This window comes from Ranitomeya imitator, chromosome 8 (assembly GCF_032444005.1).
Source record: "Ranitomeya imitator isolate aRanImi1 chromosome 8, aRanImi1.pri, whole genome shotgun sequence".
Classification (NCBI taxonomy): Eukaryota; Metazoa; Chordata; class Amphibia; order Anura; family Dendrobatidae; genus Ranitomeya; species Ranitomeya imitator.
The window spans coordinates 74,270,883-74,297,671 of NC_091289.1; the positions used below are offsets into that span (position 1 = coordinate 74,270,883).

Genomic DNA, 26,789 nt, shown 5'->3' on the forward strand with positions numbered 1-26,789 from the left:
ATGCATCAATATGTCCATGGTCATGAAGGGAATTAACTGCCAAAGATTTGAGCTTATACATGAAGTAACAAGGCAGCAATTATCATGGAGGCACAGAAGAACAAGGGTGTTCAGTGCTCAGCGACATGGCAGAGGTAAGGGAAGACAAGCTCAATCACCACTGAGCAAGACACAGAAGAGCAAATGTCAAGATTGGGGTCAGGAAATAACTGAAGACAGAATTTTCAAAGCTTTTATGGACTGTTGAGGCAAGAGTGACTTAAAGGAGCAGATGGATGAGCCCATGGCTGGTCAGTACGGGAAAACCTGCATTTTGCCATAATTCACCAAAAGGGGCATTGGTTCCAGAATAAGGGTCGTTTACTTCCTTTGTATGCCACAGACCACCACAAACTCAGATGTCAGCAAGGTGGAGGTGGGTAGTGTTATTGCCGGTATTATTAAAGCTAGCTGGATATTTTCAGGTGGAAAAGAAACAGCTCAAAAATCAACTCCCAAATGTACTGTCAGTTGTTATAAGACATTTTCGATTTTTTTTCTCGCTACGCCGTTTAGCGATCAGGTTAATTCTTTTTTTTTTTTATTGGTAGATCGGGCGATTCTGAACGCGGTGATACCAAATATGTGAAGGTTTGATTTTTTTTTTGTTTTATTTTGGATGGGGCGAAAGGGGGGTGATTTAAATTTGTTTTATTTTCTTCATATTTTTAAAAACTTTTTTTTTTTTTTTTTACTTGTGCCATGCTTCAATAGCCTCCATGGAAGGCTAGAAGCTGGCACAACTTAATTGGCTCTGCTACATAGCAGCGATCATCAGATCGCTGCTATGTAGCTGAAATGCAGGCTTGCTATGAGCGCCGACCACAGGAGGGCGCTCACAGCAGGCCAGCATCAGTAACCATAGAGGTCTCAATGACCTCTATGGTTACCATCCTGATGCATCGCCGACCCCGATCATGTGACGGGGGTCGGCGATGCGCTCATTTCTGGCCGCGCGGCCGGAAGCGCCGCCGTCAACGCTTGACAGCGGCATTTAACAGGTTAATAGCGGCGGGTGAATTGCGATTTCACCCGCCGCTATTGCGTGCACATGTCAGCTGTACAAAAACAGCTGACATGTCGCGACTTTGATGTGGGCTCACCGCCGGTTCTAATCCCACCTTGGACAACATTTGCAAAGAGTTTGTATGCTCTCCCTGTGTTTGCGTGGGTTTCCTCCGGGTACCCCACATTCTAAAGACATACTTATAGGGAATTTAGATTGTGAGCTCCATCGGGGACAGTGATGATAATGTGTGTAAAACTGTAAAGCGCTGCAGAAAATGTTAGCGCTATATAAAAATAAAGATTATTATTATTATTATTGTCAGATATGAGGTCATCTATGAAGATGATGGAGGCGATACTATTTCTCAGAACAAATTATTAGACTGCAAATCTTTTATTCAGTATGTTTTTGTTGAAAACTTTTTTTTGTTCTAAAGTCATATTCCAATATATTTTTTATGTTCTATCTAAATGGCTTGTTTATTGTATCGTAATAATGATTAAAAGCCTGCTGCATTTTACTACAGTAAATTTATCACAAACGTAAAACATGAGCCATGTATGAGGGTGTCGGAGTCGGTGTCATGGAAATTGAGGAGTCTGAAATTGAGGTTTTGGCTTCCCGATCCATAGCCCTGCTAATAACTAGGGCTGTGGAGTGTCAGTATAAAATGGAATGACTCAGACTCCTAAAATACACTACTCAAAAAAATAAAGGGAACACTTAAACAACAGAATATAACTCCAAGTAAATCAAACTTCTGTGAAATCAAACTGTCCATTTAGGAAGCAACACTGTTTAACAATCAATTTCACATGCTGTTGTGCAAATGGAATAGACAACAGATGGAAATTATCAGCAATTATCAAGACACTCAATAAAGGAGTGGTTCTGCAGGTGGGGACCACAGACCACATCTCAGTACCAATGCTTTCTGGCTGATGTTTTGGTCACTTTTGAATGTTGGTTGTGCTTTCACTCTCGTGGTAGCATGAGACGGACTCTACAACCCACACAAGTGGCTCAGGTAGTGCGGCTCATCCAGGATGGTACATCAAAGCGAGCTGTGGCAAGAAGGTTTGCGGTGTCTGTCAGCGTAGTGTCCAGAGGCAGGAGGCGCTACCAGGAAACAGGCCAGTACACCATGAGACAAGCCAGTACACCAGAAGACGTGGAGGGGGCCATAGGAGGGCAACAACCCAGCAGCAGGCTACCTCAGCCTTTGTGCAAGAAGTAACAGGAGGAGCTCTGCCAGAGCTCTGCAAAATGACCTCCAGAAGCCACAAATGTGCATGTGTCTGCACAAACTGTTAGAAACCGACTCCATGAGGATGGTCTGAGTGCCCGATGTCCACAGATGGGGTGTGCTCACACCGTGCAGGACGCTTGGCATTTGCCACAGAACACCAGGATTGGCAAATTCACCACTGGTGCCTTGTGCTCTTCACAGATGAAAGCAGGTTCACACTGAGCGCATGTTACAGAGTCTGGCGAAGCCGTGGAGAGCGATCTGCTGCCTGTAACATCCTTCAGCAAGACCAGTTTGGCAGTGGATCAGTAATGGTGTGGGGTGGCATTTCTTTGGAGGGCCACACAGCCCTCCATGTGCTCGCCAGAGGTAGCCTGACTGCCATTAGGTACCAAAATGAGATCCTCAGACCCCTTTGAGACCATATGCTGGTGCAGTTGGCCCTGGGTTCCTCCAAATGCAGGACTATGCCAGACCGCATGTGGCTGCAGTGTGTCAGCAGTTCCTGCAAGATGAAGGCATTGAAGCTATGGACTGGCCTGCCCATTCCCTAGATCTGAATCCGATTGAACACATCCACAACCTGTCCCCTCCCTATATCTCTGAACTAATCTCCCACTATCTTCCCTCACGTAATCTTCGATCCTCCCAAGACCTCCTACTCTCCTCCACACTTATTCTCTCCTCACCCAACCACCTCCAAGACTTCTCCCGAATATCCCCATCCTCTGGAATTCCACGCCTCAACACATCCGATTATCCACCACCCTCGGATCCTTCAGACGGAACCTGAAAACCCATTTCTTCAGGAAAGCCTACAGCTTGCAATAGCCATTCTGCCGCCTCACCAACCACCCAAGCTGCCGCCTCACCAACCACCCGAGCTGCTACCACATCACCAACCACCTGAGCTGCCGTGTCGCCACCGCCAGAGCTGCCGCCTCACCACCACCAGTGCTGCAGCACACTGACCTCCTGTCTCTTCCCCATTATCCTGAAGAATGTAAGTCTGCAAGGAAAGGGTCCTCTCCCCTCTGTACCAGTCTGTCATTGTAAATTTGTTTACTGTTAATGATATCTATAACCCTGAAAGTAAGCCCTTTTCAAATGTACAGCACCATGGAATTAATGGTGCTATATAAATAAATAATAATAATCTGGGACATCATGTCTCGCACCATCCACCAACGTCACGTTGCACCACCGACTGTCAGGGAGTTGGTGGATGCTTTAGTCCAGGTCTGGGAGGAGATCCCTCAGGAGACCAACCATTGCCTCATCAGGAGCATGCCCAGGCGTTGTAGGGCGATCATACAGGCACATAGAGGCCACACACACTACTGAGCATCATTTCCTTGTCTTGAGACATTTCCACTGAAGTTGGATCAGCCTTTAACTTCATTTTCCACTTTGATTTTGAGCATCATTCCAACTCAAGACATCCGTGGGATATTAGTTGTGATTTACGTTGATAATTTTTAGGTTTTATTGTTCTCAACACATTTCACTATGTAATGAATAAATATTTGGAATATTCAGTGATATCTAGGATGTGGGATTTTAGTGTTCCCTTTATTTTTTTGAGCGGTGTATATAATAAATTGGGTACAGTAGTACATTGCAGAAGGTGTTAATTTTTTTCGGAAGAATTTGGTAAAGTTATGACATGTCCTATAAAAGTCTGTTCAATTTTTGTTCTAAGGATCTCGGCTTTTAATTGAGATGACTATGTTCCCCACTTTATGTACATGCTCTGTAGTGACCAGTGTGGTGGAATCAAAGTCGTAGTCAAGGAATTGAAGAGTTAGAGGTTTGGCTTATCAACTCCACAATGCTGCTAATAACGAAAGACAACTCAATCCATGAAGAAAAAAAAAAACTAAACGTGTGGAAGCATGAATAAAGTAAATGAAAAAAGGATTATATAACAAGTACAAAAATCCTCCTTTCTCATGCACTTAATTGGGGACACAAAAACCATGGGACATCCTAAAGCAGTCAATGGATGATTGCTAGGTGGATCATAGCCACAATCTGCAACACTTTTGATGCAAAAGTCTACACCTTGCACAACGTAGGACCAGGTCTTATTGTCTGCATAGAAGGAACTTAGTTAGCTCCTTCCTATCAGTCTTCTAAAAGCAGGACCAATACAAGACACACCAAATGTAATTAAAAAAAAAAAAGAATAAAATGGAAGGTTATGCTTTCTGTTTTCATATTGTAATCATGCAAGACGCCATAAGATACTAATCGAATTTCAGTGGTTTTGTTTGTGGAACCAGAGTGTTGCATGATAAATAATTCTTATACTACACAACATCTATTCTTTGGCTATGTTATGCAAGATGCTCCATGTTACTGGAACTTACAGTTTGTGGACTAGATGATTCCTTAGGTCTTGCGTTATATCTTCATGCCAGGGCTTTCTTATTGCAGTGCTAGATGGTGGAGCTGCTGTAGGCATAGATCCCATATTGGAAACATGGCCATCGCCCATCATTACACTACAAGAAGTGGGTAAATGGTCATTGACTTACTACAATTTTTCACATTAACTAAAGAAAAAAAGTAAAAAGCTTAAAATGTTGTAATTACAGAATTAAACAAAAAATCCAGATTAAAAAGCCATTCTAAGCATTTTTACATATGGATATCTAAACTATAATATCAAAGTAAAACATTAACAGGTGGGTTGAATACACTTAACCCACAAAATATGAAATTGTTTGCATGGAATAAAAGGCATGTATTATTTTTGCTTTTAGATCATCATATTTCATAGCATTCTACAGATAAGAAATATTATATCATAAGAAATATAATAAAAACCAAACGCTGCAACCAAGCAACGTGTGACAATACCTCTGAGTGTTCATCCCTGGATGATGCATGGAGTCTGGGAGCAGACCAGAAGTCTGGACACCACCATTCAATCCCACAGAGCTTGCATCTGCACAAGAAATGCATAGAGCAGCTTATAGCAACACCAACACATGCGTTGTCATTAGGCTAATACAGTACCTCGCTACAAGATCCTTATGTTACCTATATGTTGTCTAGAGCTGCATGCACTGTGCTGCTGAAAAGTCCCAGTATGTGTCAATGAACAAACCCCTAACAGCAAATCTAAGTCTCCATTTTCCTACATCAGATATTGTGCTTTCTGGCAATTGTAGTCTTAATACCAATCACACAAGCACATACATATTCATACACACAGCTGTGACCACAGCATATAGTTGTAATTATGTATATGGCCAAAATTCAACACAAAGATTTTACAGAAAATCTCTCTAACACAATGCTATTTTATTACTTCTCAGTATACTCTTAGGGTAGGTGCAGACGATCAGTAAACGCTGCGGGTTGGACACTGCGTACATTTGCAGCATCCAACCTACAGCGTTCAGATCTTACAGCACAGTGGAAGGGATTTCAAGAAATTGCCATCCCACGATACATCCAGAGATGCCTGCGGCTCAACCATGGAGATGGACATGTGGTGTACATCTCTCCAGACCGCAGCATGTCTATTTATCTTGCGGAGATGCAAATCTCTGCAAGAGAAAGTTCCCCATACAGTGTATTGGACGCGGTGACTCCGCACGGTTCAGTGATCACATGCGGATTCACCTGCGTTCAATAGACGGCAGTGCTTTGTACGCAGCGAACTTGCATTACCAGTTCCTGATCATCTGCACATACCCTTATTTTCTCGAAGAATTGCTTTATTTGTGGGTGGGGTTTAGCTTTTCTACCTTAAGACATGGTTTAAGTAAGACTGCAACACTTCTAGAGGCTCCTATGTACATCATACCAATGCCCAACCCTGCCATAATCAAGTATCACAAAAAAGTTCAGTCTTGCTTTTCCAGGCTCGGCATAGACTTCTGCAGTCACTGGCTACAGATTTGTGAATCCTGCAGTCAGACCCTCCTCTATTTCCACCTGCTGACTAGCAACTTTTCCTTAGTCTCTCAATGGCCTTTTTGAGAGTAGTGAATTAAGAGGTAGTCAGCACGTGACTGCCGGTACGTAAATCGTATACGTACTGTAACTGTCTACTGAAGGAAACATAGAGGATATACACAGCTACTGCCATGATTTAGCAATCTCAAAGCAGAAATCTCATTTAAATTTAGATATTCACATTTTATCAAAGTCTTCTTTACTTTCCAGTGCGACCCCGGTCCTTTTCTGGCCCATGTACTTGAAGTCAGACTAGCCTGCTAACACTGTGGTTTACACAACTAACGTCAATCTCAATGTAAGTCTATGGAGACTCTTTGGTTCTCATACACTCACATTGGAAAAGAATCACAGACCCACAATGCGTGCTCAGGGAAAGCTGGAGAGCAATCACAAAGGCCACAAGTGGTGCTGGAAACCAGGGAAGACTGCAATCAGTAAGAATTGTAATAGTGTAGTGGGCTGAATTTACAAGGTATTAGTGTAACCTAATCTGGGACATGTAGTTCAGGTCTGGGGGACAAGTTTATAGAAAGGAAGGACTGGAGCTAGAAATGGTGAAGAAAGCAGCCCAAACCTCATAAGAAATGGAGGAACTTTGAGGAAATTTTAAAATAATTACATTTATTTATTCTTAAAACGTGTCTAAGGGGTGAGGGGTCACATGATTAACTTGTACAAGCACATGAAATTGTTCATATAAAAAGCATGGTCAAAAGGAGCTGTAAAATCCCCTCAAAAGACAGAGGGCACTCCTTCCATCCATCTGCAGAGCAGACAGGCTTACTTTACCATAACCACTATTCTCATCTGTGCAATAGACTACCTCAAAAACTGGTAACAGAAGAAAGGACTGAGAATCCAAGCCATTTTTGAACCTATTTTTCACTAGAAAATAACATACTGATTTACAAATTCTTGTTCTGACTGTTGATACAAGAGGAAAAGCCCTGCTCTTCAGGGCAGACTGGTTCCCGTATTATGGATGCACCAATAAGCCATTTTCTTTAAGTTTTCTGAGCCTATAATATTGTAAAGTTACAGAAAATTGCCTTTCAATATCATGAAAAAATGTGTACTTCATGGTGATCTAACGACACGTGTAGTGACAGCTATGCACAGCTATGCCTGCTGCAATGGCCAGAACCAGAGCGTTAGCGTCACACTGCACCCATCTCTCTTCTGTTCTCACCCCTTTTTTTACTTGAGCTGGCAGCCTCGGTGCGGAGTGTCTGCAGATTATTACACTTCCCAGCAATCCTCAATCTTAATGGGAAGAGACTGTGCTCTGTCAATCACATTTGGGGGGGCACCTCCAAGCTCAAATTAAGGGCCATACTTTAAAAGCAATGCACCACATGACCTGTCGATGTGACATCATAGGAAAATAGAAGTGGTGCCAGAAAAGTCACGTGACTTGATGTTGGTGTGGACAGAAGAGCAGAAATTAAACATGTCAACGAAAGAACAGCCTTCAACGATTAATTAAAAGTAGGAAAAAAAACAACTTACTCATTGAGTTCATAGAGCGAATTCCCTGAGGTGACTGCCCCGACTGCTGCCCCTTTACTTGAGTCTGGGATGGCGTTTGCATTTGGCTGCTTTGATATGGTAACCCCAGGGCAGCGTATGCCCGCTCTATGGAGCTTTGATCAATCTGGTTAGCAGAATTTAGCGACGGAGCAGGAGGCTGGCCGACATTACCACCTGTTCCCCCTGTGCCGGTAGTATTTATTGGCACCGGTGGACTACTAAGCAAAGCTGTGGAGGGAAAGAGATTTTTTTAATATAGGCTCTATTAAACTTGACACAAAGTCCAGTCCTTAAATTTCATTGTACATACATTGCTGGTTGCGTTTGTCTCCTGCATTCTTCAGAGGCAGACAGACTGGACAATCGTGTCTCGTACAGTTCTTCCAGTGAGAAATTATTTGTCGTGAAGACGCGCAATGTGCAACTAAAAATACACAAAATAATAATAATTTAAAGGCTTTAAATCAGGCAACATGCACTCAACAGAACAGAAGACTGAAAACTGGAGATCCTACAAGGCAGAGCACATTCGGGGTGCCCAAAGTAGCTTTTCAGGTTTCACTGCACTTAGAAATAATAATGATATTTTGGATACATTTAAACTGGTTCACAACAATTTATGCGCTAAACGCTCTCATTTTTCTTATTTCTAGTGCAGTAATGCAGTTCAACTTTCATGTTTCATGTTTGCATGTTTTAGCGCTACAGTGTGCTGCCTTATTGATTTGACTGTGTACGAGTTGGTGACTCTAGGTTCAGCACCTGTTCACACTTGATCTGTTTGGATGTGACGGTCAGTTTTTTGACATTTGCACCCAATGGACTGACATGAATCATGGCTCCAACACGAGAGATATCAATTGAAACAAAGGAGAGGATTTATCAAACTCTTAAAAGAGGGAAAATCATGCAATGTTGAAAAAGATGTTGTTCAGTCAGCTGTGTCTCAAATCTTGACCAAATGCAAACATGGGAAGGTTGTTAAAGGCAAACATACTGGTAAACCAAGGAAGACAAAGCGTCAAGACCGGAAACTTAAAACAATATATCTCCATAACAGGAAATGCACAACAAAACAAATGAGGAACGAATGGGTGGAAACTAGAGTCAACGTCTGACCGAACTGTAAGAAACAGCCTAATGAAAATGGGATTTACATCCAGAAAAGCTAAATGAAAGCCATCATTAACACCTAAAAAGAAAAAACAAGGTTACAATGGGCTAAGGAAAAGCAATCGTGGACTGTGGATGACTGAATGAAAGTCATATTCAGTGATGAATCATGAATCTGCATTGGGCAAGGTGATGATGCTGCAACTTTTGTTTGGTGCCGTTCCAATGAGATTTATAAAGATGACTGCCTGAAGAGAACATGCAAATTTCCACAGTCATTGATTATATGGGGCTGCATGTCAGGAAAAGGCACTGGGGAGATGCCTGTCATTACATCTTCAATAAATGCACAAGTTTATGTTGATATTTTGGACACTTTTCTTATCCCATCAATAGAAAGGATGTTTGGGGATGATGAAATCATTTTTCAAGATGATAATGCATCCTGCCATAGAGAAAAAAACTGTGAAAAGATTCCTTGAAAAGAAGACACATAAGGTCAATATCATGGCCTGCAAATAGACCGGATCTCAATCCAATTGAAAATCTTTGGTGGAAGTTGAAGAAAATGGTCCATGACAAGGCTCCAACCTGCAAAGCTGATCTGGCAACAGCAATCAGAGAAAGTTGGAGCCAGATTGATAAAGAGTGCTGTTTGATACTCATTAAGTCCAGGCCTCAGAGACTGTAAGCTGTTATAAAAGCCAGAGGTGGTGCAACAAAACACTAGTGATGTTTTGGAGTGTTTTTTTTTTTTTTTTGTTTATTTTTCATGATTCCATAATTTTTTCCTCAGAATTGAGTGACTCCATAATTTTTCCCTATGCTTGGTTAAAAAAGTAACCATTACTGACTACCACATTTTTTGGTCTTGATTTCTTTTAGTGTTTCTTAAAGCCATTAAATTGCCATTTGAAATGACTTTAGTTTTGTGCCATGTCTGTGATCTGCTTTTTTTCTACAAAATTAAACAACTGAATAAACATGCTCCAAGGCCGGTGATTCCATAATTTTTGCAGGGGTTGTATGTTCACCAAATACTAAAACTGACCTGCCATTTTGATTCTCCAGGTTAATACAAGTTCGCAGATATCCAACATGTCTAGGTTCTTTTTTTTTTTATTTAAAGATGTGAAAACAAATCCAAAGCTTATTTTAAAAAAAATAAATAAAAATGTCATTTTCCGATACCCGTAGCATCTCCATTTTTCATGATCTGGGGCTGGGTGAGGTTTTATTTTTTGCGTGCTGAGCTGACGTTTTTATTGATACCATTTTGGTGCTGATACAATCTTTTATTTGCCCATTATTGCATTTCAATGCGATGTTGCGGCGACCAAAATTATGTAATTCTGGCGTTTTTACTTTTTCTCGTTACACCGCTTACAGATCGGATTCTTTTTATATATTGATTGGGCGATTCTGATAGCAGTGATACCAAATATGTGTACTATTTTTTTTAATGGTTTTATTTTAAATGGGGCATGATTTAAGCTTGTATTTTTAAAAACATTTTTTTTCTTACTTTACACTTGCTTCAATAAGTCTCCATGGAAAACTAGAAGCTGCGATCATCCGACTGCTTGTGCTACACAGAGCAGGACTACAGCCCTGTTCTATGTAGCTGAAATGCTCAGTTGCTATGAGCTCCAACTGCTGGGCAACGCTAATGGCTATCCAGCAATGACAACCACAGGGGTCTTGCTGCAGACCCCAGGTTGTCATGCCAACCCATCGATGACCCGTGGTCATGAGACACGGGTGCCGATGGGTGGGATTAGTGACACGCTTCTGGCGTGACCATGTTAAATGCCGCTATCAGAGATTGACAATGGCATTTAACAGGTTAACGGACATGGGTGGATCGCGATTCCACCAGCGGCTATTAGGGACACATGTCAGCTGTTCAAATCAGCTGACATATGCCAGAAAAGACGTGGGTTCAGCGATGCAGCTCACATCAAGTGGGGAGACCCGACATGCGCCATACATGTATGGTGCATGTCATGAAGGGGTTAAACAAAGCAGTTACCTTGGCAGGATTTTCCAGCTTGGCAATGGGTCATGTGATTCAGGACATTCTTCATGGTGCGACAATGGGGCAGATTGCATTGTCGCACCTCGCCATTGGCTTGTTCTCTTCTCTGGCACTTGTGGGCATGTAGTAAAAGAACAAGCTGCTGCTGTATCAGCTTTCGCTTCTCAGGATCTGCTGTTGGGGCTCCCGAGCCAATACCCTGCGGTGCACCAGTACCCATACCTTGGGGGGACGTCTGAACAAGGTTGGCTTGTGGTACTTGATTAGATGGCTGTTGACCCTAAAAAGGAAAAAAACAAGGGCATGAAATTAAAGCAATATACACATCAAGAGCTTTTTTAACAACTGGATTTCTTGTACATCGATTTTTTTTTTTTTTTTTTACTATTTAGCCCACTGTTTAACCACCCTGCAAATGTTGTGAATATTAAATTGGTTTTCTGAAAAGATCCATGAAATGAAGACAAATCTCAGCAATAACAGATACATGTAAACAGGAGATACTGTTGCCGCTGTGTGTCAGTTTGGTTTAGGATCTCAAAATTCTACAGTATTGTAGAAATTTAGAAAATAACTGATTGATGGTTTATTATATGGGAATCTCCTACTAGGTCAAATGTCCTCTAGCACAAAGCTTCCCAAATGTGATGCTGTCCGCACCGGTAGGCTCCACTAGTTGTTGGGGAGACAGTTTTCATAGACAATCGGACCACAGCTTTTTCTATGGCTCCAAAAATCTCAGGTTTAGCACAATTTTGTTTGTTATATGCATATGTTTGTTTTATTTACAACTTTGCTTAAAAAATTATTTATTTTTTTACAAAAATACAGCTGGCCACGCCTGCCCCATAGCATTTATTGCCTTCCGATAGATGCTATTTCGCCGACACCATTTTGGCAGAGGAAAAAAATTAGGATTCGTCAAGATGGTGCCTGCGCGGTATCATCTATCAGAACTATGCTACTGTGCAGACGCCATCTTGATGGAGCTTTTTTTTTTTTCTTCTGCCAAAATGGAACCGGCGCTCTCTCGATTAAGCCCAATTGTTTTTCTCTGCCAAAATGGCGCCTGTGCAGTAGCATTTATCGGGTCGCGAAAGAGGCTACTGCACAAGCGTGGCTGCCAGCAACATTTTGTTTGAAAATAAAAAAAGGCTTTAAACAAAACTATATGTGAAAATAAAAGACGAAAATATGTATATTATCCTCCGTATCATGCTACATGCCACCTGCCTGAGGAATTTGATTATTTTTTCAAACCATATTATATTCAGTATGTAAAATAGGGGGCAGGTCACTGAGGGATCAATAACCTGACATAAGCCCGTAAGGATGCATATGTAAGTAGATCACCATATAAAGACCCCACCCCCAACACCAAAGCGCGAGAATCTCATTAAAAGGGAATCTGTCATCACATTTGCCCTATCTAAACTATGACTATGGCATACAGGATATAGACTGCTGAGGAGAGTGATCCCTGTGTGCCTCATATCAGCTGTGTTATGGATAAATCATCTTATCACTTTATAGAATGACCCCTTCCAGGCTGCGGGGCGGATGGTGTCTGGAGATAAGCCTGTGTCATGTTCTGGAGGCAGTTAAGAGCCAAACCCGCACCATTACTGGCCAATGCTTGCCATGCTACATAGCAGGTATCTGCCAATACTGGAGGCAGGCGGAGAGGAGATCACAGACGGGGAGCAGATAACCCAGTGTACAGTCCACCCCCTGTGCACTGAAACTTAACCCCTTAGTGACGGAGCCAAATTTTTGAAATCTGACCAGTGTCACTTTATGTGGTAATAACTCTGCAACGCTTCAACAAATCCCAGTGATTTTGAGACTGTTTTTTTCATGACACATTATACTTTATGATGATGGTAAACTTAGGTCAATATGTTTTGTGTTTATTTGTTAAAAATATCAAAAATTTGAGAACAATGTTAAAAAAAAATTAGCAATTTTCTAAATTTGAATGATTTCCCTTTAATCCAGATGGTCATACGACAGCAAACCATTAATAAATAACATTTCCCACATGTCGGCTTTACATCAGCGCCATTTGTAAAATGTTATTTTATTTTGTTAGCATTTTAGGAGGATTAAAAATGTAGCAGCAATTTTTCATTTTTTCAAGGATATTTGCAAAATTTATTTTTTAGGGAACAATCCATGTTTGAAGTGACTTTAGGGGTCTCACATATTGGGAAACCCCCAAACGTGATACCATTTTAAAAACAGCACCCCCTGACATATTGAAAACCATTGTCAGGTAGTTTATTAACCCTTCAGGTGCTTTACAGGAATTAATGCAAAGTGGTATGACAAATGAAAATGTGTATTTTTACCACCTAAATGTCTCTAACTTCTGAACAGATTATTATAGCCGTCAGACTCTAAGGCCGCTATTTGGTCATGAATTGCCACGGCAAACATCAGGACCACAAAATCAAGATCTGAGGGCACCAATTGGGATAAAGAGAAAGTCCCCACACACTGTTAACCATTTATAATGATGTAGTCACTATTGACAGCAGCATCTAAGGGGTGAAACAGATGTGGAGGATGCAAACACTGATCGTGGCTGATGCAGCAAGTTGTCAGCTATAGTGTACAGCCGACAGCTGCTGGATTGTTACCTGTATGGGGAGGCTATTCTCATATCTCAGGTCAGTTAAAAGACGTATTGGCTGTCAGTCATTAAGGGGTTAAATGGTGATTAAAGGGAACCTGTCACCACCAAAATCGAAGATGAGCTATGCCCACCAGCATCAGGGGCTTATCTACAGCATTCCGTAATGCTGTAGATAAGCCCCCGACGTATCCTGAAAGATGAGAAAAAGAGGTTAGATTACCCAGGGGCGGTCCCTTGCGGTCCAGTGCCTCCCATCTTCAAAGGATGATGTCCTCTTCTTGTCTGCACGCTGCGGCTCCGGAGCAGGCGTACTTATCTGCCCTGTTGAGGGCAGAGCAAAGTACTGCAGTGCGCAGGCGCCGGGAAAGGTCAGAGAGGCCCAGCGCCTGCACACAGCAGCACTTTGCTCTGCCCTTAACAGGGCAGACAAAGTACAGCTGCACCGGAGCCGCAGCGTGGAGACAAGAAGAGGACGTCATCGTAAGAAGATAGGAGACCCCGGACCGCGATGCCCATCGGACCGGACCGCAGCGGGACCACCCCTGGGTGAGTAAAACATAACCTTTTTCTCATCTTTCAGGATACATCGGGGGCTTATCTACAGTATTCCAGAATGTTGTAGATAAGCCCCTGATGCTGGTGGGCTTAGCTCATCTTCGATTTTGGTGGTGACAGGTTCCCTTTAAAGAAGAACAAGGCGGATATCCTCACCAAAGGTATCAATGTAATCTTTATTACAGCCGTATCTTTAAGTCACAAAATCGTGCTGGCAGTTTCTCTAGTACACTACTAGGACAACACCTTGACTTAAATGTTTGGCCCCCAAAGAAAGAAGAAAAAAAAAAAAAAAGAGCCTATATTCCCCCCCTCCATGCCTGCACCGTTCCCGCATTGTCAGCACTTGAAGTTATTGTGACATGCGACGCCGGTAACCAATCAGCGCTGGCATCACTGTCTCCACTTTCGAACTAATCGAACAAGAAGAGGAATTCAGATCAGCCACAGCCTGGACGTCCTCTTCATGTTAAATTCATAGGAGACAGTGACGCCAGAGCCGATTGGGCACCAGGCTCAAGTGTCACAACAACCGCACGAGAGTCCCGGGGAGAGCGAGTGCGGACACTGCTGGAATGGCGACGGCACCGGAGGAGAGTATAGGCATTTTTATTTTAATCGGGGCCAAACATTTACATCAAGAAGGGATTGTTACAGTAGCGGAATACCCCTTTAAGGGCTTTATTGGACAGTCATTTGGAATGAACCTGGGAGCTGATACATGCTGCCCAATCTACGAGAAGGCCGTTTCAGAGAAAAGCATACCTTAAGAGCTGTCAGGGACCAAGACACAAGGGAGACTACTAAGACAAGCGGGTTCTCAGGTCTCAGCTTATGTGTGCAGTAAAAAAAAAAATCACCCCCAAAAAATACAAATGAGCAAATTACAGCGGGTTTGGAAGGGGCATTGGTAATTAGTTGGTTTTGATTCACGATTTGGCTTTTTTCTCTCATTTTCTAGTACAGTTTTATAGTAAAATGAAATGGTGTTATTCAAAAACTAGAACTCATCCAGCAAAACACAAGCCCACATACAAGAAAGTGAGTGATCAAACTGTGGCTCTCAGAAGAAGGGGAGAAAAAAAATCTCTGCAGAGGGAAGGGGTTAAACACTTACCATATTTGGCATGCCAGGCCCAGACTTTTTGTCCATTGAAAATTGGGTCAGACTGTTCTGGAGAGCTGCTTTGTTCTGCATTTGGGGAGCAAGCCCAGCAGCTCCCAACTGGGGACCAGTATTCTGACCATATGATGTCCCATAGGGGTTAGGGTTGTTCATTATCCCAAGCTAAAAAAACAACATTTGCAAAAGTAGAATTTACAAAACAACCAAAAATCTCAAAAGAGAACAGTTAAGCAGTAAAGCAAGGTTCACCCTGGCGATGGCAGGAGTTTTAGGCATAAAGACGACGACCTGCAGGAAACTGCTTGATCTTGTGATGGAGATTAAATAAACCAGGAGGGAGCCTATTGTACATAATAGCGGCAGTTTGGTTGCCATCATTTTAAGGCCATGTGCACACGTACAGTATTTTTCGAAAACACACAAAAAACGCTTACATATGCCTTCTATTATTTACAATGTATTCCGCATTTTTTGTGCAAATGTTGCATTTTTTTACGCGAAAAAAAATCGCATCGCGGGAAAAAAAAGAAACATGTTCATTAAATTTGCGGAATTGCGGTGACTCCGCACACCTAGGAGTGCATTGATCTGCTTACTTTCCACATGGGACTGTGCACACCATGCGGGAAGTAAGCAGATTATGTGCGGTTGGTACCCAGGGTGGAGGAGAGGAGACTTTCCTCCACGGACTGGGCACCATATAATTGGTAAAAAAAAAAAAGAATTAAAATAAAAAATAGTGATATACTCACCCTCGATGTCTTCCCGCCTCTCAGCGGTGCACGCTGCCGGTTCCGTTCCTATAGATGGTCTGTGTGAAGGACCTGCGATGACGTCGCGGTCCTGTGATTGGTCGCGCGACCGCTCACATGACCGCGACGTCATCAAAGGTCCTGCGCGCACCATCTATAGGAACGGACGCCGCTGAGGACATCGGCTGTCTGCAGAGGGTGAGTATAACCATTTTTTTTTATTTTTTTTAACATGATATCCTTTACTATTGATGCTGCTTAGGCTGCATCTATAGTAAAAAGTTGGTCACACTTGTCAAACACTGTTTGACAAGTGTGACCAACCTGTCAGTCAGTTTTCCAAGCGATGCTACAGATCGCTTGGAAAACTTTAGCATTCTGCAAGCTAATTAAGCTTGCAAAATGCTAAGAAAACCGCAAAAAACGGGGAAAAAAACGCAAAAAAAATTTGCGGATTTCTTGCAGAAAATTTCCGGTTTTCTTCAGGAAATTTCTGCAAGAAATCCTGACGTGTGCACATACCCTAAAGAGAGGAAAAAAAAACCTGTAGGCTACACGTTCTATTCTGGTAAAACTGATGGAACTTGGCAACAAAGGCTTTTATGCAAGTGTGAACCTAGCCTAAGCTGTGCCATATATATGGTATGTACATAATAGTCTGTAACTGCTTGCACAAGAGTGTGGCTTTATTTGGGTAGGATCAATTAATCCTACCCTCATTTTAAAAACATGACAAAAAAAAAAAAAAAAAAACTAATTTAACCTACTACTTTTAGCAATACATTTTCAATATGAAACTCCTTTCAGATTACTGGGACCCACATTTGTATCATTTTTATAACTGAAGCATCAAAATTAAAATAAACTGGTATTCAAAGACATTCCACCATCTTGTGGTATCTTGTGTTGTGCAGATCTATTCCACTCCAAACAATCAGAAACATATTGTCTAACTTCTTGGACTTGGCACTGAAGGGGTTGATTCTGTATTCATAGGTTTGTAGAACAATAGGATTAAGGTCTTTTTCTTAACTCTGTTCATGTTGTAACATTTTTGCCGTGAAGAAGAGGCAGGGACCTCTGCGGAGTCAAATTCAGTTTTGAGAACTGCGTAAGTAAAGCGAGCGTCTGATAATATAGGAGAGAAACTGCCCACTAATCCTACAGAAATCTCTGGAAGAGCATGGCATTGCGAATGTTACACATATACAGCCTTTATTCTGCTGAGTTAAACAACTCAGCTTTATCTCATGATGGAAGAACCTTTGGATGGTAAAATATTTTCCTCAAAAAGCAGTTTATTGAAAAAAATCCGATTTAAATAATAAAAAAAATCCGATTTTTTTTATTTTTTTTTTAAAAACATTGATTTTTATCCACCCTGGCCCCCACACTCAACCATATATATGATGTAGTCACAACTGACAGCAGCATCTAAGAGGTTAAACAGATATGGACGGTGCTAACACTGACTGTGGCTGATACAGCAAGTTGTCAGCTATAGTGGACAGCAGACAGCTGCTGGACTGTCACCTGTATGGGGAGGCTATTCTCTTATAGCGCAGGTCAGTAAAAAGACGCATTGGCTGTCATTAAGGGGAGCCTAGTCTTCTAGTAAAGTCTGTACTCTGTAAAATTGCCAGCCAGTGAGAGCGATATGCATACATGTTACCGGTCACATGACACCTAGATGTGATCGGATTTTCTCAATTCACTTGAATTGACTGAAGAATGGCCAGAAGTATGTAGATTGCATACATGTGGTCCCATGCTACCTCCCTACATACACCCCACCCCTACTGGCAACATAGAGGTTGTAGTGGTAGTTGTAGAAAACTTACAAAATAATGGCATCATCTTAATACAATGGCCTACCTTGTTCATAGTGGTTGGCTGTGGGCTTCTCATTCCCGACTGTCCAGACATTGGTGGACCCCCTTGCTGAAGAGTCTCCGCTAACAGGTTGGTAGAACTGCCCATTCCTTGGTTTGGGTAAGGCATCCCAGGTCTACCCCTTCCTGTACCAAGTGACCCATTCATCATTTGCCCCTGCATTATGTTTTGTCCATTTCCAGCTTGAATTATACCTGTGTTCATGCCCATTCTAGGCTGATTTATTGGGTTGTTTAGGGAAGCCATCATACCAGCTGTTGAGGACGGGTTTAAGCCGGGTTGTCCTGGATGGTTTCCATTACCACCCATACTCAAGCTTGAGGGAGTCAATCCACTTTGAAGCATTGGGCCCTTCACCATGTTGTTTAGAAGTCCAATACCAGGGTTGGCTTGTGATGTTTGCTGACCAAGACCCATATTCATGTTTGTACTACCACCTCGCAACAGTTCTGACAGCTGCTTATGTTTGGCTGCTGCATCAGGTACCATGTTCATGCTGGTGTGCAGCTGACCAAGCTCTCCACCATTGCTTGCACCAAATTCATGGGAGCTAATTAACTCATCAGGCAGATCTTGTTCCAGGTCAAATAAGGACCCCAAATCTAAAAGAGGGAAAACAATGGTTTATTTTCAATATATCACAACATTTAAAAAAATAAACAGCAAAATCATGGATATTATTCTGAAAAGAGCAATCTAGTAAAATGCTTAACCAGCAGAGAGTCAAATTTCATAAAACCCAGCTGCTCCATTGCCATAGGAAAGGCGACCAGCAAGTTACTAGTGGAGGGTTAAAGGGGACCCAACGGAAGGATATCCAGGGAAAAGATGATAAATCGCTGATCGCTACCAGGACTCTAACAGGCTACAGTCTAAATAAAGCAGTGCGATATGTCGCTCTAGTTAGTCTCAATGAGGCTGACAAAAGTAGAAAAATACAGCTGATTTAGCTATAGTAATAGGGCCAAAGAATATTAATAGGACTAAAGGACTACAAGGCTATGGTTGAACATTTCTGGTTTGGTAGTGGTAAGGCAAAATTCAGAATATATCCCATAAAATCAATATATTTCCAAGAAATCACTGATAGCGTGGAAAACGTTTGTTAGTGAAAGTCACTTTACACTTCAGCAGATTCTGACAGATTTCACTATATAACCATCTTTCGTTTTTATTTAATGGCATCATAAAATGCACTTTCACCAGAAAAAAATGAAACCGGACAGTTGAGAGAATGGATTTGAGAAGACTTACAATAAAACTTAGCATAAACAGCCATGGACCAAAGTAACAAGTCAATAACTTTCAGATCTGTGCTCCCCAATAGTATAGTTTGTATATAACATTAACAAGTAGACAGGTTCACAAAATGGGACTGTAGAAATCAACGGGGTATTCTAGTCTGCAGAACTTAATTATCTATCCACTAGATACGTAGTAATCATTACATAATTATAGGTCCTCCTGAGGGACTCCCATGGATCCCAAAACAGAGGGTGCCACCGTTCCTTATGAATTGAATAGGGTGGATGATAGCGCATGAACCCTGCAGCTCTATTCGGTCTGCTTTGTCCTCAGACTACTTATCAGTCTTCTTGATGCGCATGTACCCTACTAATGTCACAATCTGTCAACTCACAAGTAGTCCAAAAACCCCTTCATAAAAATGTTGTGCCATAAGATGAAATTGCGCAGTTTCCCCAACTCCAAAGTAGGGTTATTGTGGCTGAAACGACTGCAGGTGTGAAATTATTCAGATCAGCATGGGTGCAGGTCCAACATTACAACATGCGAGCGACACTCTGCTCCCTGAGGATGTACAATGTGGCCAGGAAGGCATGCGCAAAATCTTCACAGAACAGACAGTAACATTGCGTTTGCTAAATTGTGTCAATCACCCTGGCAGTCATGCTTACAAGTAGGGGGAAAGGATTGGATTCGTTCGCACAGATTTCCTTTCTGTGAGTGCAGATTAAAACTTGATTTTACAATTATAAGAGCAATTGCTAAGGCACTATAGAACGGGGGTGCAATTAAGACCTTGTGGTGGATAATCGGTGACTGTAAACCAATTAGCAGTGCCTTGTCATGTCTGAACAGCACGCTCACTGACAAGCTGAATAATGCACTGCACTACACAGGTAGTGTTTGCTACACAAAGGATCACATTTTAAAGTCCCTTTGTGGGACTAAAATATTTATTCCACATAGTGTAAAATATGAAAAATACAAAGGACTAAGCAAGAATTTATATATTATTCATTTCGCCTCCCAAAATTAAATAAAATAAAAAAAGGCGCATTTACCACAAAATTGTACAAATAAAAAACGACATCTTACCCAAAGCAAATCCTCAGTGTATGGCGTGTAGAGCACAAAGTTATGTTTATGTGCAAAAGTAGCAAAAAAAGTTGGATATGGCTTTAACCTATAAAGCTATTATGCTTGATCAAGTCTAAAAAGTGGTACCAGTAAAAACTATCTTGTCATGCAAAAAATTAGTCTTCAAACATCTCATTTGACAGAAAAATATTTAACTTAAAGGGGTTACCCACTACTAGCACAACCCCTTCTTGATCCAAATGTTTGGCCCCCATAAAATAAAGTCTATACTCACCTCACATGACGGCACTGGTGGTTTCGGGGCTACTTTGCTGCTGTTGTGACACAGACGCCCCATCAATGTCTCCACCTTCGGACAAATTGAAAGTGATAAGGAAGTCTAGGCTGAAGCGGATCCCCGACTTTCTCTCCCTTCCGCTCAATTCAACAGGAGGCGGGACAGTGACGCCGACCCCAACTGTCACACGTCACAACAGCAGCATGGGAGCTCCAGGAGGAAAAAGTAGACACTGCGGGAACAGTGCCGGCACAGGAGGCGTGTAATAAGGCTATGTGCACACGTATTCTTGGCCACTGCGGATTTTTCCGCAGCAGACGCTGCGTTTTTGCTGCAGATTTATCGCGGATTTACTGCGGTTTTTCACCTGCGGTTTTCCATAGGGGCACCTGTAAAACCACTGCGGAATCCGCAGAAGTGACATGCTGCGGAATGTAAACCGCTGCGCTTCCGCGAGTTTTTTTCCGCATCATGTGCACAGCGTTTTTGGTTTTCCGGATCCGCAGCAAAATCTGCATCGTGTGCACATACCCTATAAGCTTTATTATTTTATGAAGGACAAGATAAGGGTATGAGAAGTTGTCCAAGTAGTGGACAGCTTCTTTAACAGCACACAATCAGGGACACAAAAACATTTTTTTTCTAAGTCTTCTTTTAGAAATACAGTGTTCTCCCTGTCCGTTTTTGCGGTCCCAATAGATTTCTATGGTGCGCCGTATTTGCGGCCGTGATAAAAGATCAAGCCTGCTCGATCTTTTTCACGGTGTACGGACACAGCACCCGTTTAAAATCAATGGGTGCCGCAAAAACAACTTGCGTTGTTTTTGCGGTACACCGTCACTTCTGGTTTTGAGGAACGCCATTTTTTTCCCCAATACTTCTTCCATAGTATTGGAAAACTGAAAAACAGCGAACTACAAGTTTTTTGCGGTACGTTATTGCGGCAGACCGCCTTTTTTTGCAGAGAGATGCAGATTTGCAGAGAGATGCAGATCTACAGAGAGATGCAGATCTACAGAGAGATGCAGATCTACAGAGAGATGCAGATCTACAGAGAGATGCAGATCTACAGAGAGATGCAGATCTACAGAGAGATGCAGATCTACAGAGAGATGCAGATCTACAGAGAGATGCAGATCTACAGAGAGATGCAGATCTACAGAGAGATGCAGATCTACAGAGAGATGCAGATCTACAGAGAGATGCAGATCTACAGAGAGATGCAGATCTACAGAGAGATGCAGATCTACAGAGAGATGCAGATCTACAGAGAGATGCAGATCTACAGAGAGATGCAGATCTACAGAGAGATGCAGATCTACAGATATACCAAGGCCGATGGTTAGTAATAAACATAATAAAATGGTACATAAAGAGTTAAAAAAACCACAAAAATTGCATTAAACGCAATTTAAAAAAAAAGGCGTGGGCTCTCGTGCAATTTTCTAAACCAGAGCGGGAAACACCTTTACCGCCCTTCTATTGGCAGGGTCTTCACCGTTTTCCTGTACAGACGAGTCACCGCAAGGGATTACCTTCAGTCAGTGCATGCAGGAGGGTCTTGTAGAACAGTGACATTTTTTTCCCATACACTATATGGCAAAATCAATGGTGTCGTTCAAAAGTATAACTCATCAAGCACAAAATAACTCCTAATGACCATATTGACAAAAATAAAGTTATGGCTCTGGCACATCTTTTAGTCTACAAGTTACAGGGAATAGGTCACCCCTTGGGACGTATATACTACTATGGCCATACAGGTGATAGCCTTACAGTTCTATGCGCACACGTTGCGGATTAGCCTTAGGAATTTCTGGTGCGGATTCTGCCTCTCCTGGCAGAAAACGCAGCTGTGGATTTTTTGCGCATGCGGAAGCTTTCGCATACAGCCGCACGACCTGCGTACCTAATGTTAAAGATAGGTACGCAGGCCACATGCGTGCCGCATGCAGAAGTAGGTGGAGATAGCAGCGGAGGTGCGGCTGAGGGCAGGGCTTCACGGAAGAAGTCCGCAGCCCTCCGCAGATCATAAAAACGCTAGTGTGAAACTAGCCTAAAAGGGCTGACAAGTGATTTCACCCCTTGAATGACAGGTTTTTCCCTATACACACACAAGGGAGGGCCTGGTCACTGCATCAGCACCATTCACGGAGACTGCGATCCAGAGAGGATCTGGAGAATGCGATTAGGCAGACCGTTTCACTGTTCTGCGTATGGACTCATTTTTAATGTATTATTAGCCTTATTTTTATTCAATCTTTTTTCTTATTTTGGGTTGTCCTTTCAGAGGCTGTAAGCTATTCTAAAGCTATTACAATATTACGGTAATTGGTTTCTCATTAATGAAAATGCTGAGCCACCATTGCATACTGTGAAAACGTCCATGGATGGGATGTAGCCCCAGTGCAGACTGTCTGTGTCCAGCACTTGCACAGATGTTACATAGAGCAGCACTGAATTCTACACCTTACTGCTGCATGCAAAAGGGGGATTCTCTCCTCTCCGATAGGCAAAATGTACTCCTTATTAAGCCCCGTCCATCTGCCAAGTTTCACTTTTATATTTGCATGGTTTCATCTGCTTCTTTTAAGCAGCATAACTTCTTCCATTTTATTCCATTCCATGTGAGGACTTGTTCTTTTGCAGAAAGAGCTGTAGTTTTGAATGACACCATTTATTTTACTATATGAAGTACTACAACACTGAAAAGTAATCCCAAATGGAATGAAATGGTGAAAAAAAAAAATGAAATTCCACCATTGTTTTAACGATGTTCATAGCCAATATGATCCTCAGGGCAGTGAGTGTATAGAAATAGCCAACTTGCAAAGTTTATCAAGTGGATAAAAAAATCATAACAGTTTGTTGAAAAACGTTTGGTTTGTCGACATTTTCAGAGATCCATAACATTGGTGAGCCGACTGTTTGATGCCAAGTTCTCGATAAAGAATGGGGTGCATGTTTTGGTTTTTCTTTTTTAGGGAGCTGTGGTGACCAAAAATATTAATTCTGTAGTTTGGATTGTTTCTCTTTTTATGGCATCTAGCATATGGATTGATTAAATGTATATTTTGATGATCCGGACTTCTATGGACATGGCAATACATAATACATCTATATTTTCAAGGGGGGAAAAGAGGGGCTAGCCTATTTTATGAAAACTTTAATTTCTACCTTTTTAGTCCCCTTATGGGACTTGAACCTGTGATCGTTTCATCACTTATACTATCATAGTATATAATCATACAGTGATTGATGGCTTTCATGACTGCACTTAAAGATACCTTCAAGGTTATAGCAATTTTCTGGAGTTATAATCTTCAGGTCTTAAAATAATGATGGGCTGGGGTTACTCTGTAGTTATGCAAGTGGTTCTCGCCATATACTGGCTTTGTGGAACAGAGCTCAGCACTTTATGGAACCGTGTACCAACACTACCTCTGAGATCTACCTTCAGAATGTGTCTACGACCATCAAACATGGTATACCTATCTGTTCATTGCAAGCCATTCCACCTAATGAAGCTGCTTGAGACAATGCGGAGTCGTTATAAAGCGGTCATCAGAAAAAAAGGGGTACTTTGATCAATTCAAAGTTTTAATTTTATCATACAATGTAGTGGAATAATGAGGAAAAAAATCCAAGTGCAATTAAACAATTCAGTCATTGCTATTTGGGTATGGATTTTTAAGGTGTTCATTGTGCGGTACAAATAACCTGGAAAAGGAGATTTTTGTGTACTCACCGTAAAATCCTTTTCTCCGAGCCAATCATTGGGGGACACGCCCGGCGCGGCCAATCTGGCGCAATCAGGATTACCGGTACCCTCTCCGCTCTGATTTTCTTGATGACTCAGCAGGAGAGGAAGCGGGGGAAATATGTACAGAAGCCGAAAATGATGCCACGGGAGTACAAGAGCGTCTGCCCCGATGGCTGCTGGATCGTGGGACCGAGCCATGAAGTTGGGAACCTTGGAGTTTAGCCGTGAGGCTATCAGATCCACGTCCGGGCTTCCCCAACGACAGCAGATCTGGTGGAAGATCTCCGGATGGAGAGACCACGCCCCGGAGTCGAGGCATTGCCGACTGAGGAAGTCTGCCTCCCAATTGTCCACTCCCGGGATGTGAACCGCAGAGATCATTGAACGGTTTTCCTCGGCCCATCGGAGAATGTGGCCTACCTCCGTCATGGCCGCCCTGCTGCAGGTTCCTCCTTGGCGGTTGATGTATGCCACTGCAGTGGCATTGTCGGACTGAATCCTGATTGGGCGACCTGCTAGGAAGGGATGGAACTGGAGAAGTGCCAGCCTGATCGCCCGTATTTCCAAGATGTTGATTGGAAGACGTGATTCCTGGGGGGGACCAGTGGCCCTGAGCAGTGTGATGAAGGAACACCGCTCCCCAGCCTAGAAGACTGGCGTCTGTCGTCACAACCAGCCGGTGTAATGGAAGAAAAAAGACTTCCATTGATTCAGGGAGGATTTCAATGTCCACCACCTGAGAGACTGTCTGACTCGCTGGGGAAGGCAGAACCGACGTTCTAGGGAGAACGGGTTCCTGTCCCAAACAGCCAGGAGGGCATGCTGTAGGGGACAGAGGTGTAGTTGGGCAAATGGAACCGCCTCCATAGCTGCTACCATCCTGCCGAGGACTCTCATACTGAAGCGCAGAGTGTGAGAGCGAGGCTGAGAGCATTTCTGAGCTTCTCGCTGTAAAAAAAGATCTTTTCCGGGGGAAGAAGAACCAACCCCCGGGACAAGTTGAATATCATTCCTAGAAAGGAAATTCGCTGAGACGGTACTGGTGAAGATTTTTTGAAGTTTATCTTCCAACCCAGGCGAGAAAAGGTATCTATTGTGATGGCCACGGATTCCTTGCAGGAGCGGAAAGAGGGGCCTTTGATGAGGATATCGTCAGCCACACCTCGGGTGTGGAGTATGGCCACGGCAGCCGCCATGACCTTGGTGAATATCCTGGGGACGGTGGCGAGGCCGAAGGGCAGAGCAACGAATTGGAAGTGGTCTTCCTGAACTGCAAAGCGAAGAAACCTTTGGTGAGAAGGTAAAATAGGAATGTGGAGGTATGCGTCCTGGATGTCTATAGACGCCAAGAACTCGCATTTTTCAATGGAGGCGATGACAGAACGAAGCAATTCCATCTGAAACAATCGCACCCTGACGAACTTGTTCAGCAGTTTTAGGTCCGTACTGTACCGTCCTTTTTTTGGAACAATGAAGAGGTTTGAATAAAAACCTTGAAACCTTTCGTTTTGAGGGACTGGAATAATAACTCCGTCTTTTCTCAGAGAGCTTATAGCCTTGAAGAACTGATGCTTTTGCCCTGGGAGGAGAAGACAGGAAAAAACGGTTTGGAGGACGAGATAAGAGATCATCTTGTATCCGGATGACACTAGACCGCGGACCCACTCGTCGTGAACGACCGAGAGCCACGCGGAACTGAAGTAAAGCAGGCGGCCGCCTACTTTGAGGGTGTCCCCCTGATACCGCAGTGAGTCATTGTGTGGAAGGTCTGCCCATTCAGGCGCCTCTGGATCCCGGCTGTCTTGGCCTGCCTCTCCATGAAGGGGAAGGCTTAAAAGAGGTCTGTGAACCTCTGTCTCCACGTTGTGCCCGGCCGGAACCGGGAGCTGTGGAAGTAGAGGACCAGTTTGAGTTGTAACGGGGGAAAAAAAATATATATAATAATAATAATAATAATAATAATAATAATAATAAGGGCTGAGCCTGTGGTTGCGGGTTCCGAAAGGGCCGAGAGGGTCTCTGTTGTGGAAGAAATGTACTCTTCCCTCCAGTGAAATTAACTGGTCGAGCTTTTCGCCAAAAAGGCGACCGCTCTGATATGGGAGAGAAGTCAATGACTTTTTAGAAGTAGAATCCGCACGCCAGTCCCTGAGCCACAAGGACCTCCGGACGGTGATGGCATTGGCTGCTGCTTGAGAAGCGCAGTCGGCGGCATCCAGGGACGCGGTCACTACAAAATCTCCAGCTCTGGCTATCTGAGTAGCGAGGTCTGCTATCTTGGAGGGAAGATTGGTATCCAGCACTGCTGAAGACAAGACCTCAGCCCAGTGGGTCATAGCCTTAGCCACCCACATAGTGGCAAAAGATGGAAAGAGTGCGGCCGCTGAGGCTTCAAAAACTGAACGCGCCATATTATCGATCTGACGATCGGTTGGATTTTTAATAGAGGCGCCCTCCGAGGAGGATAAAACAGATTTCGTAGCCAGGCA

The 26,789-nt window shown here is 42.9% G+C and overlaps 1 protein-coding gene across 2 annotated transcripts in view; it reads right to left on the reverse strand.

Moving 5' to 3' along the window:
* The window catches only part of EP300 (E1A binding protein p300), a 163,265-nt gene that overhangs the window by 116,115 nt on the left and 20,361 nt on the right, over window positions 1-26,789 (reverse strand). For both annotated transcript variants that reach the window (XM_069737084.1, XM_069737083.1), the window contains exons 2-8: window positions 17,900-18,519; window positions 15,264-15,434; window positions 10,948-11,233; window positions 8,113-8,226; window positions 7,782-8,030; window positions 5,163-5,250; window positions 4,670-4,804 (exon numbers count right to left, since the gene is read on the reverse strand). In XM_069737084.1, coding sequence (XP_069593185.1) covers window positions 4,670-4,804; window positions 5,163-5,250; window positions 7,782-8,030; window positions 8,113-8,226; window positions 10,948-11,233; window positions 15,264-15,434; window positions 17,900-18,519 — 1,663 coding nt within the window. The remainder of the gene's footprint in view (window positions 1-4,669; window positions 4,805-5,162; window positions 5,251-7,781; window positions 8,031-8,112; window positions 8,227-10,947; window positions 11,234-15,263; window positions 15,435-17,899; window positions 18,520-26,789) is intronic.